Consider the following 18,401-nt stretch of genomic DNA (forward strand, 5'->3'; position numbering starts at 1 on the left):
ATGATTCCGGATGACCTGATACACTTTGTGGGCTGGTGTCAGCACTCTTGGTGGCTCCGCTGCAGTGAGACAGCAATTATTGCAATGTTATAACACAGAAATCAATGTAAATGGAAACAGTGTTTTAATATAGATGGACTCAGTGTATTGAACTCACAAAGCACATTGACAAACGCGTTGGATAGGAGGTAACCATAGTCGTTGGACACGTTACACTGGTAGACAGCGCTGGATCCAACTTGCACATCAGTGAATATGACGGTGTCATCCTCTACTTTCCTGCTAAAATCCTTAGGAGAATCTGTTCATGACAAACAGGGTGTAAATAATGTAAAAGTAGCTGTGCACATTCTCAATTAATCTAAAGGTAAACACATTATACTTATGGGTTAAGTTGTTGTTGTTGAGCTAGTGCTGATATGATACTGAATTGGGTATCCACTAGACAGTCCACTCAAGTTAGTTTACTTATTAATGGATAGTGTCAATAATGGATTGTTTGCACGTCTTCTTTCATTTGTGTTTGTGATATTAACTAATGTTGCAACTAAATACTACATTTATTATTCTTTTTCACTTATTGTTGGTTGAGGTCAGTAATGTTTGAATCTTCTTGTTGTTGTGCGGACCCCAGGAAAACTACATTATTGCAGAGGGTATCCAAAGGAAATAACTATATAAATACTAATACTATTGATACTACTTACTAGAATATACTGAGTTTAATTTTGTTTTATTGTGTATCAGGAGCGATGAGCTGTACAGCAAAAGCTATAGACTGATGAATTTAACTGAAGGGATAAATAAAGTGTTTCTATCTATCTGTTACATTTATTTTTTATAGCTTCTGGTTTATGTGAAAGGTTAGGCATATTTTAAAATGAAATAGAAAAAAATCATAGAGAAGCATTTGAAATAAGTATATCAAACAGCGCTGTAAGTAATATTAGATACCACAAAATTTAAAAAACACAAAGCAAAGTCACACAATGCTAAGTCACAAATGAAATCTGTGAATCTTACATAACATTTAATGAAAAGGAATAAGAAATTGCTCAACCTATATTGAATATAAAAATGGCAATGAGAGTGGAAATTGAGTTTTAGATTGAAGCCACACTCACTCTCTATGGGGATGCCGTTCATGGCCCAGGTGATGGAAGGTTTGGGCGTGCCACTGGCCCTGCAGGTCAACACACCATTCTCTCCTGGAGCTAAAACAAGGTTTTTGGGAGCACCACTGATCCAATATGGAGCAGCTGAAAATAGAACAGAGCACAGCAGAAGGCTGGAGAATTAATCACTGAACATGCTGCCCTGTTGGCATCTGTGTATAAATCAATTATGGGATAGAAGGAGAGTGGAAAGAAAGAAAGAAAGAAAGAAAGAAAGAAAGAAAGAAAGAAAGAAAGAAAGACAGAAAGAAAGAAAAAGAAAGAAAGAAAGAAAGAAAGAAAGAAAGAAGAAAGAAAGAAAGAAAGAAAGAAAGAAAGAAAGAAAGAAAGAAAGAAAGAAAGAAAGAAAGACTTTCTACAGCCACATGGTGCATGGCCTGATGGGATACTGTGCGTTTCATCACCTTTGACTGTGACGTGGATGGTGTGGTGCACAAAGCCGTGTCGGTTCCTGGCTGTGCAGCGGTAATCTCCTGCATCTGACTCCGACACATTGACGATACGCAGAGTTTTCTGGTAGTGCAGGAAGGCTGTGCGCTTGGCAGGGAGATCACCGCTGATTTTGGTCCAGGAGATTTCAGGGGTGGGACTAAATTCAAGGGGCGAGGAGAGACAAAGACAGTGATTGCAATGACCCTTGAACAGGTGGGTACTTCATAACCGCGGTAATGGTGGATTCTTTTACTTACAGTCCTTCTGCGATACACTCCATCTCCAGCACCTGTCCTCTCAACACCATCTTAGAGCTAGAAGGACCAGATGGGGTGAGGAAGGTTGGTCGCCTCTCATCCACTGGGTCTTCTGCAGTTACACAGATACACACCAGTAAGATAAAGTGAAAGAAGAGGTCCTTCACCTTCACAAATCTCCTTCCACTTTGCTGTCTGGCTGCACAAAGCAACAGAGATTACACTGATGCTACAATACAAAGCCACTAACCCATTTAACTGCACATCACCATTCTCTTTTTTTATAGTTAGATGTAAAATTTATAGCTGTGTTAACCTATATTGCTCTGGTTTTGAAGGTATTTGTTGCCAATTAAATGCCCTCTGGGGTTATAATAAAAGTCAGCATAAAAAAAAGTGCAGTCCAGACATGATGAAGATTTGGTCTCTGCCACTAAATTTGTTAAAAATAATACTCTAAACTAATATTGAAATAATCTGAGGAAATATTTATGGTGATTGCCATGTTAACTCCTTGCACCCTGCCACTAATCTGTATCTACAGCTAACATGACTGATGTTTCAGTCTGGTGTATTTTTAATTATTTACATATAGATCCAAACTGAGGATTTTCTGATCAATAAGACATGACAAGGAAATGATTGTGACAAAGATGAACAAGTATATGTGTGAGCAGCAGGATTCTGGAAATGAAGACTTGAAAGCTGAAAGCTGAAAAAGGAAGGTGTGTCTATGTCTTAAAGTCGTATTATGTTGTATTTTGTTCACTGCTAAGTAGAATTTAATATTAATTTGCTTTTTGATCGTTGTTTTGTTGTATTAATACTAAAATTGCACACATCCAAGGTACAGTCAGTTCAGCTCATAGTAGAAGAATCATGCAAGTGAATCATGGAGGGAAAGATTTGGAGCTAATAAAGGTTTTTGATTGGATAGAGCAGGAGGGACAAAAGGGAAAAGTGAAATAGTGTTTTTGGGTTTGAAGGTTAGTGTTGGAGGGTAATCACTAGTGTTGAGTTCTACAGTTGGGGTAAACACTAGAGGGCGCCTCATTTCACCAGCACATAAATCAGTGCCACCAGCCAGAGATTGTTGGGTTGAAGAGGTTAGTGTTAGTGGGTAAGAGCTGGAGTTTGGAGCTCTAGGTTGAGGGTAAACACTAGGGGGTGCCAAAACTCACCACTAAATAAATCAGTGTCATTGTAAAAAGCTGCCATTGTGTCATTGATTGCATCCACTGTAACACAACAGAAAATCAAACATGCCACAAGTTGAAATCATCAAGCCAAACAGCACAATAAAAACATCACATAAAGGCAAGCTTTAGCAACTTAACATGAATGTTCAGTGTAAAACTGTCAGTGAGGAATGATTGGCATATAAATCTGGCAGGCTAATGGAAGAACAGAATTTAAATGGACGACTGAATGAGAGCAGTCTTTGTTGTTGAGAAGATTGCACAGAAGTAATGAAATGAACGCCTGCCTGGCAGATAATGCAGAGGGCAAGGCAAGATCTGACAACATGTCTTTTCAGTGGTATAACGACCATTGGCGTCTCTGTGGAGGGAATCAGAAATAGGAAACGCTGTTTTCCTCCTACGCAGTCACGCTAATACATACTACTGTTAATGAAGTCCCACTCATGCAAACACATTACACATAAACAAAGTCATGCTCTGTGCATCTCAGCTGTGCTGGCTCATTCTATCCTTGGTCCGTTTGGTCGCTTTTCTCGCCTCTCGCGCAGTCAGACTTACGGTTGAGGACCTTGACGGTGATGGGCTGTTTCTGCTGGATGGTCTGTGTGTGTGGGAAGCGTGCGTAGCAGATGTAGTCATTTCTGGAGTCCTCCCGGAGCACATTAGAGAAGTAAAGGTCTCCATTTAGGGACTGAGACACCCTGCTGCTCTGAGGCAGCCTCTGGAAATCTGAAATGTACAGCAATTTCATTATTCGTTTAAATTCACGATGCTACAATACAAGTGAGCCACAGACACTTTCTTTGAGCTACTAGTTCCTATATAGACAAAAAATATGCTCAAAATCTGTTGCGATGATTGTAACTATAGCTATGTTTATATGCACATTAATATCCCAGTTTTTGTGCTAATTCCTAATAAGCTGCTTAATGAAAATGAACATGCAGCAGTGCATTTCTGCAAAAATGTCCACTGGTAGCAATTAATCCACTGAACAAACACAGCCTCCCTCTTTCATTCCCTCAAACACCATCTTGAAAGGTCAGCTTTGTAATATTTGTGCATAGGTTTGTTTGTTCTTCTGACCAGAAAAGTGAACTTTTCTTTTAAGGATCCATTTTCCCTGGGTGGATCTCTGTCCTTACTCCAACTGAGTGTAAACAGATGCTGTCTGTCACAAAAATTCGATTTAACATGAGATCTGACAAACAGAGGAAAAATTGACCACGAATACACTTATGAGAGGTTCCGAATAAAGTAGAAAAGACTGAAATGAGTCCTAGAAAAAAAAAAAAAAAGCTGACTAAGAACTTGGCTGTTAAGTGTATGGGAGCCAGGGCTTTTTTTGGAGCCATCCCATGTGGCCATCAGTGGGTCCACAACTCCTACATTTGGCTTCATTTTAGAGCTGCTGCGATAGAATCCACAGATGAGATTCATATTCTAAATGCCCTGTAAACATGTCCAAAGAGTCCTCATAAATCCGAATAATTTCAGCATATCCAACTTATATCACTCAGAAAATGCACCATCCTGAAAAAAATCCAAACCCAATGTGCTGATTAAAAGACACAAATTCAGAACACGATGCAGAATACGAGTGGAACATGTGCATGTAAACATACTGAGCAACATCGCTGCTTTTTGTTTAAATTCATTTTTAATATTGTCAGCACCAAAAAAGGACTCAAATCTATGAGTATTTAACACAAAATCCAAGTCAAACTATCTGCCTTGAAACAATAAAAGGCCAAGTGGGAAAATATGTGTGCTTATTTTTTAGAGGGTGGACTGACATGATAATGACTGTAAAAGTCATGAGATAAATTTTGTTATGATTTGGCACTACAAAAATAAAATGAAATTTGATTGATTGATGATGCTTAACCTGGATCAAAATTTGATCACCCATTTAAGTATGATAGTGTCCTTACATTACATTTGCATGACCAAATTTGACACCTGTGTTAACTTCTGACTTCACAACAACATTAGAGTGTTATTGTCACACTTCATGACTCTTAATTCTGTTGGGTTCTGTAAATTGGCTTGACAGTCTGATTTCGACCAGTTCTATATGTAAAGTGTCATGAGATCACTTTTGTTATGATTTGGCACTATATAAATAAAATTTGATTTGATTGATTGATTAATTAGACTAAAATCTACAAATATTATATGAATATGACACATTAAATTGCCTCATGTAGGGCTTTAACTGTAAGAAACTAATATGCATATTTTGACACCAAAAACAGATTTTTTTAAACAAGAAAACACTTCTGTTTGCAACAGTGCGTTATTAAGTGTGTGTAGTCCTTACTGTTGTCCATCCAAAATATAATGGGAGGAGGTAGACCAGCAGGAGGTCGACATGGCAACACCAAGGACACACCCTCCTGCACGACAATTGGCTTAATTCTCTCCTTTGACCACAAGGGAGACCCTGCATTGGTTATAGAAGTGAAAGCACATCAGTGGTTGAAGAGTCTTCGAATTTGACATGTAATATGGGGGCTAATGGAAGGTCGTTGACATGATGACAGGGGCAATAAGGCAAGATGGAGGGGGAAAGGAGCAGAGTCACAATATGCTAGGGGAGAAATACAAGTGGATCGTCAGCTCTAGTTACTATTTAGATCAAAACTAAAACATGCTGCTTTCTCTGTGCAACTTTTACCTTCTAGAAGTAGCGTTCTTAAGATGGAAAATGCAACTTAAATGTTAGAAAATGAGAAATGACACACATTTATTTGTGATGTGAGATATGGAAGGAATTCAGACAATAAAACAGAATGAAAATGCTAAAAAAAAGAGAGCATAAACTGCTTTGAATTTCTTACGGGATTGTCGTACGACAATGTTGTTGGAAACAGCGGTTCCGTGTTTGTTCCTAGCCGTGCACTGGTACACCCCTTCGTAATGTTCCACCTTCTCTCGGCTGATGTCTACAACCATGGTACCGGAGTGGGGCCTCATGTTCACATTAGGGTCCTGGTCGATGTCAAAATGGGTCCCATTTCTCGTCCAGGAGAAGCTAAAGAAGCAGATAGAGGAGTTATAATAGTGTGGCCATTTACACTGTGATGCAATACAGGGCTAGGCTTTACAAAGGTACAAAAAGGTAAGAAAAATGCTTATTGTTACGTTACAGTGCACATGTTTTTATATTTTTGTAATTTAATACTGTGTAGATTATTTCGTTTCCAGTTAAACTGGAAAAAATAACCTGAAACCACAAACCCATGACATTTTGCTGTATCCCCCAACACTAACAGTGAGTTAATTTTTTGCTGAAAAAACATCTGTATATTTTTGCTGCTTAACAAAAAATACAGAAATACAATACAAGTGGCAGAAGACATGAACAAGAGTTCTTCCATTATGCGCCTTAATGTCCAGAATAGTGCACACTATAACATCAGAAGTCAATTTAAGTGGTTATTGTGTGATGCATAATGCCTCCTGCAGGTATGCATAGGAGGCAGTAGGTGCATTGGGAGGAAATAAATGACAAGCAGTTTTAGTAATGAAACGTTTTCAGAAGGAAAGTTATATCTGTTAACAAATATGCATTAATAAACACACACAGGCAAGGGCAGCATGCAGGAATAGAATACTGTCTCTATTTATGAAGATTGACTGAACCAGATAGGAAACAGGCCATTTTTTCAGCAGGATTTCAGCAGACTTGCCATCTAATGAGGCTCTTTTTGTAACTGAAGTTTGACATTTAGAGGCTGAATCTACATCTGGAGTATTTTTCTAAGTTACATCATTATAAATGAAAAAAAAAAACCCAAAACACATATCTGTACCTGGGGTGAGGCTTTCCCTTTGCCTCACAGTGGATTATAATGTTCTCCCGTGGGTCGATGATGTAATCCTTCGGGGACTGGTGAGTTAAGGTCGGCGGCTGAGGCACTAAAGGCGATCAGAAAAAAGGTGATATTCAATCATGACCTTTAATGCATAACTAAGCCTTTTTATTTTGCTTGTATTGACCGCATAAGTCATTACCAATCACATGCAGACTTACCACACTGAATCATACCAGAGGACTGTTTGCTGACAGACACAAAAAAGCGCTCATAACATGTATAACAGCATGCAGCGCACTCAGGTACATTTCACTTCACTGTAATGATCTGAAGCCTAATGTATTCCTTTCAGTGCTGGGAAGATAACTAATGGACTATGGAAAAATAAATGATATCAGAATTCATGCTGTTTGCATTATTGCTCCATGGAAAATGCTCTAGCACTGCAGAAACACAAACAAGAAAACAGAAAACAAAGAAAAAAGCACTGCATGCAAGATGCTAAAGTCCACTTCAAATCACACTCAAAATCCTAAAAAATATAAGAATAAAACAAAATATATGAACACAAAGCATTAGCACAGGCTGCTCTGTACTTGTACACTCTTTCTGGACTTACATCCTTGCTGAACTTTAGTGTTTCCCCCAAGAACCAGCAAAAAAGAAAAATCAAATTGTGACAACAAAGAAAACCAGACATTAGTGGTGAAAACAAGTGGTGAACAAGGCCGGAGGCATCTGTTTTCATTTCCCAATGAAGTCAATCAATACATAGTTTAGCGCACATGTGTCAAATAATGATAGGATGTCTTTTCTGAGCTACTTACAATAAAGAATTAAAAAGGGGAAATTTTATGTGAAGAGGTGAGGATAAAAATGTCAACTAATTGGAGTTTTATGGGTGAGAAAAATGCAAATTATAACCACTAGACCTCTGGGTTAGATATGAAATGTGTTGCTTTTTCCAATCAATGATCCAAAGGCTACAGGTTACTTTTACTGTCATGCAAGAAGGTGGAAAATAAAAAAAACACATCATCATTTTTCAGGCTGTAAATGTTACATATTCAGCATTTTTTTCCTGGCAAATGATTGAAATGACTAACTGATTAGATTACTGGACGGAGTAATTGTCTCAGATGAAAAAAAATGACTTCAATCGATTCAATTTCCCCCAGACTTGAAAGTGTTTCTGAGGCGTGTGATGTGTTGCCTTACGGTCTAGTGGGACCTCCAGCGCCGCAGTTAGATGTCCCAGGAAAAGCAGGAGCAGTGCTGCATCCATCCCCCTCCTCTCCATCGTCAGTGTGTGACGCGAAGGTCTGCCCCCAAATACAACGAATCCCTGCCTCGCTCCTCAGTCACACTGTCTGAGGACACGTGCACATTCACGACTACAGGAAGAGAAAGACGGAGAAGTATGAGCAGAGATCCCCTGGTTATGTGGCATATCCACTTACTGCAATAATCAATCATAATACTGGGTTTGTTCTTTTTTGTCTTCATCAGCTGGTGAAAGACACACAGAGGGAGTGAGACAGGCATGCATAGATCCAGCTCTGGCCACAGATCAATGTTTGTTGCCATGCAGTGCAGTTTGCTGGAAGCTATCTTTTAGATCTAGTGCACTCCAATAGGGACCGAAGCGGCACACATGGGCTCATTTTGCTTGGCTAATCACTGCCGTAGCCATGACGCCATCTCTGCCATATCGATCATATCAGCAGGCAGATTACACGCCGAGGGACAAGACAAGGGGACACTTTACTTTCCATTTTAGTCTCAGCTTTATCAGTTTGATGGACCGGGTCTCTAAGCCAGCTGATACACAATCAGGTCGCATTTCAGACACTGAATCATCATTCTTTCATTCAGACTTGTTGTGGGAAAGATAGTGTGTAATTGAACATTTTAGAGACACTTAGATCTTTGTCGTTCAGTAACTCAATGGCAACAGATGGTGCCAGTGCATTGGGGTTTTAGGTTCAAGTGAGGTGACTTGTTTGCAAGTTTGAACTTACTAGTGAAAGGCTAATTGGCCATTGATTAGGTGTTAATTGAGTGAGGATTTTCTTTTGTTACATGGTGTAATCTCATTAAGCTTCTATCACAATATTAGTCTTAGAAAGCACTTTAGGTTTTCTGTGAATAGACTGGGAAATAAAACAGAAATATAGTGAAAATGTTGTAAATTCCTCCCTTGGTGCCAGACAGCTCAGTGTTTCAGTGTTGCCATATCACATCTCAGCCTAACCAGCAGCAATTATTTTCTGCCACAAAGCCAGGAAAGAATAAAAAAAAAAGAAAAACACCACATAAACAGATAAAACCAATTTTAATTGTATATAGCTGCATTACTGAACACAGTCACAAAGAAATGATAGGTCTAATTCAGAATTTGCATAAATGTGAGCAATGCCGTCAAAAAGAATGAAGAAATAAAACTTTGTCGTCTTCTGCCTTTTTAACAATTGCACAATAGTCTGTTTGTATGCGGCTCTTCTGCCTGTCTTGCCCAAGACATCCACAGGCACAGCATTAAAATGTCACAGCTTAATTTAGAGCTCAGGCAGACTAATTTGCTGCCTTATCTCAAAAGCACAGTATCAAATTTGTGATATTAATGCTGGTTACTGCATGAAAGAATCGTACTGAGCCCATTAAATGTGCAGCAGTGTTGCTCCACCCTGCCTTCGGGTGTTTGGAACAGGTCAGGTCTGCAGTTGAAGCTGATGGAAAGTGTGTCTAGAACCAGAGGCTAAACAGAAATGCAGTCAGACCTGGGTTGTCCTCTGGGAGCTTGTGTATTTGTTAGTGCTGCCCTACAGTCATGAGTCAGTACCGGCCCCAAAGCCAGTGTCTGGCAGCAGGGGAAGAAACCGAGGCTAACGTCTGCTGCCCCAGGCCTCAACTACACCTCTCTGGGGAGTGCCGGTATTATTCGCCTAGGGCGGCCAATCACACTGCTGTGTATACCATCAGGCAGCTCTGGCTTGGGATCTGACATAAAAAGATCCATGGGGGCAATTTGATCAAGCTCATTTGCAGGCTGCAGGCAGGGTTGCTGAACCCATACTGAGCACCAAACCTGCAACAGACTCAAGCCATCAATGTTTATTTCCAAGCTGCTAGATGTCAAGGAAATATCATTCGTCATATTCATGATGATTGGCACTATTTAATACCCTAATTATTTCTCTCTGTCAATCAAATTTTCTTAAAGTAAAATCTCATTAATATCAAGATGCTGAGATCATAATATGTATAAATTCATATAAAAATATTAAGATACAGACTAAACTTGCCGCCGCACAGTATCAGGTTAAAAAAAAAAAAAAAAAAAAAAAAAATGAAACGCACCCTGTGACAGCAAGAGAATAAATGTGTTAATTATAAATTTTATGGAGACTCCCAGAAAGCCTGGTGATTCTTATCTGGATAGGAGCCAGGGCTTCATCCAGGATTCATTTCCCAGTTTAATGAGGTGTAGCAGCTCAGCTCTAGTCGGTCAGTTTGTGTGTCTTTATGTGCGTACTGTATGTGTGTCTGCATGCATGTGTGCTATAATTATCCCTGTGAGCTCCACTGATACCGGGCCAACCCCTCCCATTCTTCTGACAGGGGGACCACAGTGGAAACCCTTAAGACAAGGACTGGAAAATACCAACATCCTGACAAGAAAGGACAAATACAGTACTAATACACAGATTTCATGTTATTCTTGGAGGAGCAGAACTCAGTTCTGATTTGAAGGTATAGTGCATTGAAAAGGACACATAATCAGAAAATATCCATCACTATTGTAAAACCCTCCAGTGCATCTTGTGCTGACAGATCAGGAAAAGCCTAAGTCAATAAAGCTTGCTTCAGTGCAGACTGCTGAGGCTGAGATAAAAACAGGGTACTGTTTGGAGCGCTGTGCCAAAAGTTGTCAGACGGCTGATAAAATCGAAAAGGAAATGGTCTTTTAGAAAAATCCACACAGGTTGGTGGGGAGGTTAAGACCCAAGAGGACGTCTTTTGTTCTTTAATATATGATGTCAAAAGGACGATAAGCGGCCTAACTGTCTTACTTTAGGACACATCTTCCATTAAAGCCACTACTTCACAATCTCGACTCCCAGACTGTTCAATCAATATGTGTTTTAGTTTTAACCTTGTGGTTTTGGGATTGTTTCCAAAGGTTTTCAAATGTTCAATACATTTAAGGCGGACACTTTTGATTATTTCTGTGCAATACTTAAAAATTGATACACAGACATACAAACTGTTCAAGTAAAGAAAGTTTAAGGAGTCTCTTCAATGGGTTTTCTACAGCTCCAGCTCTGGACAGTACCAAAACTACCACACTTCTGTTTACCAGAAAGAAATATTACTGACTTAAATATTACATATGTAGACAGTGCTTTTTGAACATTGTTGTAGGGTGCCAAAACAGTTTTAAAAAAATTGTCTTTGTAGCATTCCTTAAATTATATAGCAATGATCTTTTTCGGAAAGCTGGTTACCAAAATCTATTTTAAACAAGGATATTCGTATGATGGGTACAATGTTTAGAGGACTGAGCATCTCAGAAAGGGTTTGGTATTGCAATCTTTGTAAACAGGTTTTGTGTAAAAGTTTTAGTAAGCAGGCATTTTGAGTTTCTAGTATTTGATCTTGAGGTTTTCAAATCCTTACATGTCAGGACTCCCTCGAAAAAGAGACTTTACCTCAAGGGCTTTCCTGTTTAAATAAAGGTTAAATAAGAAAATACATATAACTGTTGTTGTAGGATGATATAGGACACCCACAGCTGAAATTGGTGCTCTATCCACTTTAATTCATCTCATAACTGATCTTTACTATACGGAGATAATGGTCTTGGGTGACTTAAATTGTAACTAGTTGCATCCAGTACCAGATGATGGCAAAGCCCACTTTGATGCTTTGAATCTGTTTCAGATTGGGGACAGTCCAAGTAGACTGAGCATGAGGGCTCCTCAGAAGTAATCTTTAATTGATTTAATTGTAAATAACATGCCTTATAAATACTCAACACCTTCAATATTTGCAAATTATACTTTCTGTAACTTCTGTAATGTCTGTAACTTCTTGGGCAACACGGCGGTGCAGTGGATACCACTGTCGCCACAAGACTGAATGAATAAATGAATGTAACTTTTGCTGCTGCTGTGTTGGCCTGGACAAGAGATTTTTTTCTATTTAAGCAAGTTAGTTTTTTTCCTGGTTAAATAAAGGCTAATAATTTTGCCCAAAAAAAAAAGGGAAAAACTGCAATGGCAATTACTGTCTACAACTATACAAGACCACCTTCAGTCAGGACTTTTCTCTGTTCATTTTGTCCGTGGAGAAAACACTCAGCTCTTGTGTAAAAGCTGCATTGAGCCGTCTGGCCTCTCATTCAGTCAGCCTCTTCAATTACCCCATTGTCATTTTCCCATGGCCAGCTACTTCACCATCCCAAAACTAATTGGTTTTGTGCACATGTCACAGAAGTAGCACATATACAGCGCTACACACACACACACACATAAGTAAATACACATTGACACACATTCACACACTGGCTGCAGAACATGAGGGTCAAGACACGTCTGAGGACCCAGATGGAGCTGACAGGGCCACGAGGACTGAGAATTGCAGAACACCATGGCACAAATGAATAGTAGTCAGTAGGGAAAAAGGCCCAATTCTATTTTCCTCACAGCTGCACAAAATACTACACCCTACAAGTGAAGATACTGGTATTGTTGGTGGCAAACAATAATGATGCAATAATGCAACACTGACAGAATTACTGCTGTTGCATCAGTACTGTGCAGGTTAAACTTCTACCATAAAAGTCAAGTTTCATCTCTTACTAAACACCCTAATTAACTCCTATAATCAATGCTATTGATGGCTCGTGCAATCAGAGGTTTGTGAGCCCCAGTTCGGTCTTAATGGAGCAGCAGGGATCCCCTACAGATGGGTAAAAGTGGGGGTATAATGATGAGAACGGCACAGCGCTCAGGAAGGCGGTGATGAGAAAACGGATACGGTTGGAAGGGTTTACTTTTCTGAGCCTGCCGGGTGCTCCCACTGCAGGGCAGGATGTCACTGTATGGGTGTTCAGGCTTAGGGCTGCATGCCCGCTTCTCTCTGCCATTCAATATTGATGGGGGAGTGGCTGGATGTCTGAATGGTCAAACTACAGATGGCAGTGACACAGTCATTCACTCACCAGATTTTGGAAATACACAGTCAAACAGGGTGTAAATTGAAGACAGTTGATAATTTTTTTTAAAGTTATAGTGAACTTACTTTAGTTTGTTACTTAACTAACTAAATAGCTTTCTTGACATTTAGAACCAGAGCTAAATCCAGTGTTTTTCACACCAGCTCACATGGTGTGAAAAACACTGGAGATATTTCACCGTCATATAGTAATGTGATATTTTAGATTTGTTTCCAGTAGGATATTATGTGCATATAGTTACTTTGTTGCTGCAAACGTTAGTGGTTTAAATATCACTTGATTGTCATTTGTATTCTCATGTTGGCTCATTAAACAATGACATCTGTGACTCCAGGTCCCGCAGCATAACGTTAAAATAATGGAACAACACATCTAATAATGTAGTAGTCAGAAATAACATAAAACCTCTGATTAACATCTTATAGTCTACAAAAATTAATGTATAAAATGAAGGCACATAAAACACATATAAATAAAGGAGACATCTAATAAATAAGGGCAGTACTTAAAAACAAAAGACCACTTGTGCAATATTTAGCTTTGTATGAAATAGTCAAGTTGTTATTTCTTAAAAGCCAAAAAGTATATTCATACAATTACTTAATGTTATTAGTAAGTAACATTTTATTTAATAATAACAAATCTACCAGTGAAAAAACATAGTTGGGGCATTATAAAAATATCAGTTAAAAATAGACGACTTTTAAAAATCGAGACTGATTCTGAAACCATGATTTCTCAGGGGAAGAAGTTCCAAAGTTTAGGGCACGAAGTCATATGCACCATCTACACTGATCCAGATATTTCACAAAACATATTTCACTACATCTGGGCATCTTGTCCAGATTGGAAAGTGATGGCATCTCACTCCATTTTGCTCATATCTGTTATTTGTGTAATGCCTCTACACCATGAACATCAAATCCAATATTTTTTTCGGTCAGGAAGGACAAACAATTTAAAGGTTTTGCTGGTCATTATCTATTACAAAACTCAGCGATTAGTGAGCCTGTTTCACTTCTGTTCTTGCTTATGAGTGTAATGTGAAAATCTACAATCTGTTTTTCAGCAAAATAAATCAAATGTGGACCCCGAAGCCCCACGACCACCCACCTTAACCACAGCACTTATTTACAAACAGTCAGCCATTTGTTTCTGTGACTCTGACACTAGAAACGTACTAGACAGGCATTGGCAGTAAAATGAATTACAGCCATCATGTGTTTGTGTAGGGCTGAATGTTCAGTGGCTTTGACTAATACCTCTCACAGGCCTCTTACCGTGGCTACTGGATCTCAATGGAAAGTCTGCGGCCAGCTTCAGCGCGCGTTTCCCATAATCTTCTCATTAGCTTTTATAATTGGGGGACCGTATGCAAATAATTGGTGTGGTTAACATATGAATTGGGGTCCTGTTGTTCAGGGAGACCCTGCAGCTCAAAAACACGCCACTGCTTTTCAACTGCACTGTACAAAGATAGACAAAGTGTGATCTTTCACCCATCTGCTGCACTGTTAAAGTGTTGTTTGTGTCCTCCCTGTTCCTCCTGTTGGTTCAAAATCAGATAGAAACAGCAACTATACTTGGACTTCTGATCAACATCATTCATTAATCTGAGCTTCATGAGACATTTAGGCTCTTGTGTTTTTGGTGCTTGATTTACAGAAGAACAAGACCTCATTTCAGAATAATGTGCCTATTCTAAGCTACACAGACTTAATGTTAAAATGTTAAAGCCCTAATATGGACATAATCAAAATGTAGTGCATAAGACTATTAGAGCTATAAAGGAAGAATGGCTGTTGCTGTTGTATGTTAATGCCTTACACTATACCATATTAAGTCCATACTGAGCAAAGCATATTAAGAATGTGACTCATGTACAACATCTTCCTCATTTACAACATATAAAGAAACAACATTTAGAAATGTACTAAAGGAAAAACCCTTAGCTGATGGCTTATAATTGTACAATATAGTCATGGACATTAAGAGTTTTGTAATGACTAATATAGAGCCAAGAGAGTCAAACTCCTGCCCTTTCTGCTTGTGTCCCATGGGCACAAATAAAAAATGTACTGCAGTCAATAATGAGAGGCAAGTAATTATGCATAATTTATACATATGATGTTTATCAAATTAAAAGATAATTTTACAAGTCAATAAAGTCTCAGTTTGTTGTAAAATTGTTGAAGTATAAGACTGAAAATATGTAAATAGAAAGACTACACACCTGAAAGTCAAGGAAGTGACATCATAACTGTCCCTGTCCATGATCTGTTCAGAGTCTAAAAATGTCTCTGTAGCTTCAACATAATCAGACTGGATGGATTTTCACCTCTTTAATGCTTTTTCACTTCGTTCTCAAAGGTTGAGGTAAAACGTGCAAAAGTAGCAGCTGTTTGGTGTTGGTAATGTGCATCATGCCTGTGCGATTCATTAAGTTTAGCACCAAACTAGATCTTTCTTCACTATCTATGCTGTAAACAATGATTTTCCTGGCACGTAGAGTTAGATTTTAAATTGACAAACATCACGTGATAGTGGTGACACAATTCAAACAAGATAAAAATTGATTTGTCTCTTGGCATTGACCACCATTCATATTTCTTCTTCTTCAGAGATAGATCCCATGGGGCACAGCAGATGTTACTACCATGCATCCAACTAAGCAACTAGACAATTGTGAATATGTTTACCTGAAATCAAATTGGATTTGATGTTCAAATCTTTTTCTAGATTTGCACTATACACCAGTATCTCAACTCATAATAATCTGCAGGTATTTTTGATAGGATATTAGAGTTTGTACTTTCTTGGAAAAACTAGTTGAAAAAATCTGATGAGTTGTCCTACTCTGTGGGGCATGTACTCATGTTGGGCTTTCTGGAACATTTACGTCCCCTGCAGAGGACTGATAGCTTAACAGATATGGGTCACTGCTCTACAGGTGGAGTTGGCCAATCAGGGCACTCTGGGCTTTTCTTGAGGGGTCCAGCCAACTCTTTTTACAGGAAAAGTGTAAATATGCAAAAGAGCTTTGCAGGCTGTCTCACAGACTTAGGCAACATCATGAATTTAAGGAAAATCAATATTAAATACCTGAAGTAAACCTACTCAATTTTAATATTTTGCACAGACAGATTCCTCTCCAGCTATCTGTCTATCACAACTTCTAATTCTTATGGGCATCTGCTACTAATGCAACGTGTCTGGAAATTTGTTTGGTCGTCCTCCTTTGACTGTACATTCGCTGTACATTGGCATTCAATGAGCTTCCTCCAAATACACGCCAAAATACTCTGGGATTTGCACTTGGTCCCTTCTGCTCAAATGCTAATCAGTACCGGCGCCAGCACTTCTGAAGGGGACTCCTCTTTAGCATGCAGATGGAAGCAACACCACTAGATGGGATAGTGTGGTGTTAAGGAGGAAATCCCTGTCTGTTCAACCTGAATGAAAGTGAAAGGCGATTTGCTTTGATCTTATCACGGCAGATCTAAATATGACTTATAGTCGGTGAGTTAGATTTTCACATCACACTGCGGCGACGTTCTCAAATACTACTCTGGATGGGGATGGCTTTATTAAGTCCTCCATTTCTCCTTAGGATCATTTCTGGTGGCAAATCGCTTCACTGCGTCACAGTGTAAGAAAAGCTATAAATCATTAGTTAATAAAGTAGTAATGGTACTGACAAAGTAAAGGTTTAGCCTCCAGAGTGCATTTGTATACTTGTCTGGCACCTGACATGTACAGTTGCTCATTACTGGAGAATTAAGCGAGCAGAGGCACTTTTTAAAAGCATTCATTAAAATGAGATGAAGAGGAGAATCAGCACAAGGCTCAATGAGCAACTGTGGAGCTGAACTTGACCTTTATTTGGTAGCTGATCCCCTCACTGTAATTACTGCTTAAAAGAGGATGTTTCAGTATCTACAAGCAGGCCTCTGTGCACGCGTATAGTCATATTCTCCTACACCTATTTGCATATCCATTCTCCTTGTTTATGTGTGTTCAGAGTCCATGAGTCAGTGTATGATGTCTGACATTAAAGATAGTGCTTGAGAGCCTGCCCTGCCACATGAGTGTGTTATTGGCGAGGCTATTCATATGCTGAGCAGAGGTTCATTATCATGGGAAAATACATGAGAGTGGGGGATATGCATGCCCACTGGTTTCCTGAATGACTATAAGGACTCTCCAAATCCTCAGCAGACAGCAAGAAAATGACAACTTTGAACACATTTTCAATTCGCTATGGGAAGAACAACAAATCCTGCAGACACATATATCAAAGTAGAAGCAAATACTATATTATTGCATGACCATGCTCTTATAGACCTCAACAGAGTGTGATGAAAATACAACACAAGTTGAATGACTTCAACTGAGGTATTCAATGAGAAACAAGAAGAAGATGACAAACAGTCCTCATACTATGCTGGTATTCCAGAATAGATGGTAGTGTTTTAGTTACTGTTTTAACTGTGCACCTGCATTGTTTTTGTTTTTCCTTTTTCTTATATAACTTTTAGAAAATGGACAGTTGTTGTACATCAGCATTTCAATTGAAACACTTAACACAGTGCATCTAGGTTTGGTTTACACATACACAAATGCAGAAAAAGGACACACAAAGCACTGATTAAACTTCTTTACACAGAGTACTTCTTTCAAATGCTCTACGACCAAAAATTAAAAGGTTTTCCTACCAGCTGTTTCTGTACAAAACAAACTTTATCTCACATCATCCATGTCGGTATTAGTTCTCCTTCTCTCTTCTCTTGTCTTATTAAATAAGACAACACTTTTCTCTCGGTGAAGTTTCTCCTCTCGTCTGATTTGTCTTGTTATATTGCAACATCTGTCATGCTCTGTGTACCAAGGGGGTCGTTTTTTTTGTGTGTTGTTGTTCCATTCATGTTGGTCAAAGTTGTAATGAAGATATGCTATAAGTGCAAAATAAAAATAATCCACAATTAACCTCAAATGAATTAAAGTAATAAGCCAGTTAATGCTGAATAAATATACTGTGTACTCAAGCAAACTGCAGATAAATCTCCTTGAATACAGTTAATTTATTATGCACATTACAAATGTTACAGTTCCAACACTATTGTTCCAATGAAATAAATGAAAAATTATTGAATCTAATGTTGTACAACTTAAGCAATACGGTAACTTGATAAGTTACCATAGGTATGTATACAGTTTCTTTCATTAGCATTCTAAACTAAATATAGGAACACTCAATACACTTTCAGCAGAGC

General features: G+C 38.7%; 1 protein-coding gene across 22 annotated transcripts in view; it reads right to left on the reverse strand.

Moving 5' to 3' along the window:
• Nucleotides 1–18,401, reverse strand: part of LOC115421065 (neuronal cell adhesion molecule-like) — an 86,198-nt gene that overhangs the window by 21,516 nt on the left and 46,281 nt on the right. For 8 of the 22 annotated variants that reach the window (XM_030136742.1, XM_030136756.1, XM_030136755.1 and 5 more), the window contains exons 3-15: nucleotides 8,106–8,281; nucleotides 7,507–7,518; nucleotides 6,885–6,990; nucleotides 5,910–6,103; nucleotides 5,747–5,782; nucleotides 5,390–5,512; nucleotides 3,625–3,795; nucleotides 3,046–3,102; nucleotides 1,865–1,976; nucleotides 1,580–1,764; nucleotides 1,125–1,259; nucleotides 158–301; nucleotides 1–59 (exon numbers count right to left, since the gene is read on the reverse strand). The exon at nucleotides 1–59 is cut by the window's left edge and continues 53 nt beyond it. In XM_030136742.1, coding sequence (XP_029992602.1) covers nucleotides 1–59; nucleotides 158–301; nucleotides 1,125–1,259; nucleotides 1,580–1,764; nucleotides 1,865–1,976; nucleotides 3,046–3,102; nucleotides 3,625–3,795; nucleotides 5,390–5,512; nucleotides 5,747–5,782; nucleotides 5,910–6,103; nucleotides 6,885–6,990; nucleotides 7,507–7,518; nucleotides 8,106–8,187 — 1,416 coding nt within the window. In that variant the 5' untranslated portion in view covers nucleotides 8,188–8,281. The remainder of the gene's footprint in view (nucleotides 60–157; nucleotides 302–1,124; nucleotides 1,260–1,579; nucleotides 1,765–1,864; nucleotides 1,977–3,045; nucleotides 3,103–3,624; nucleotides 3,796–5,389; nucleotides 5,513–5,746; nucleotides 5,783–5,909; nucleotides 6,104–6,884; nucleotides 6,991–7,506; nucleotides 7,519–8,105; nucleotides 8,282–18,401) is intronic. The other 14 variants (XM_030136748.1, XM_030136753.1, XM_030136743.1 and 11 more) reach the window with 6 other exon arrangements.

Source organism: Sphaeramia orbicularis, chromosome 6, assembly GCF_902148855.1.
Source record: "Sphaeramia orbicularis chromosome 6, fSphaOr1.1, whole genome shotgun sequence".
Taxonomy (NCBI): Eukaryota; Metazoa; Chordata; class Actinopteri; order Kurtiformes; family Apogonidae; genus Sphaeramia; species Sphaeramia orbicularis.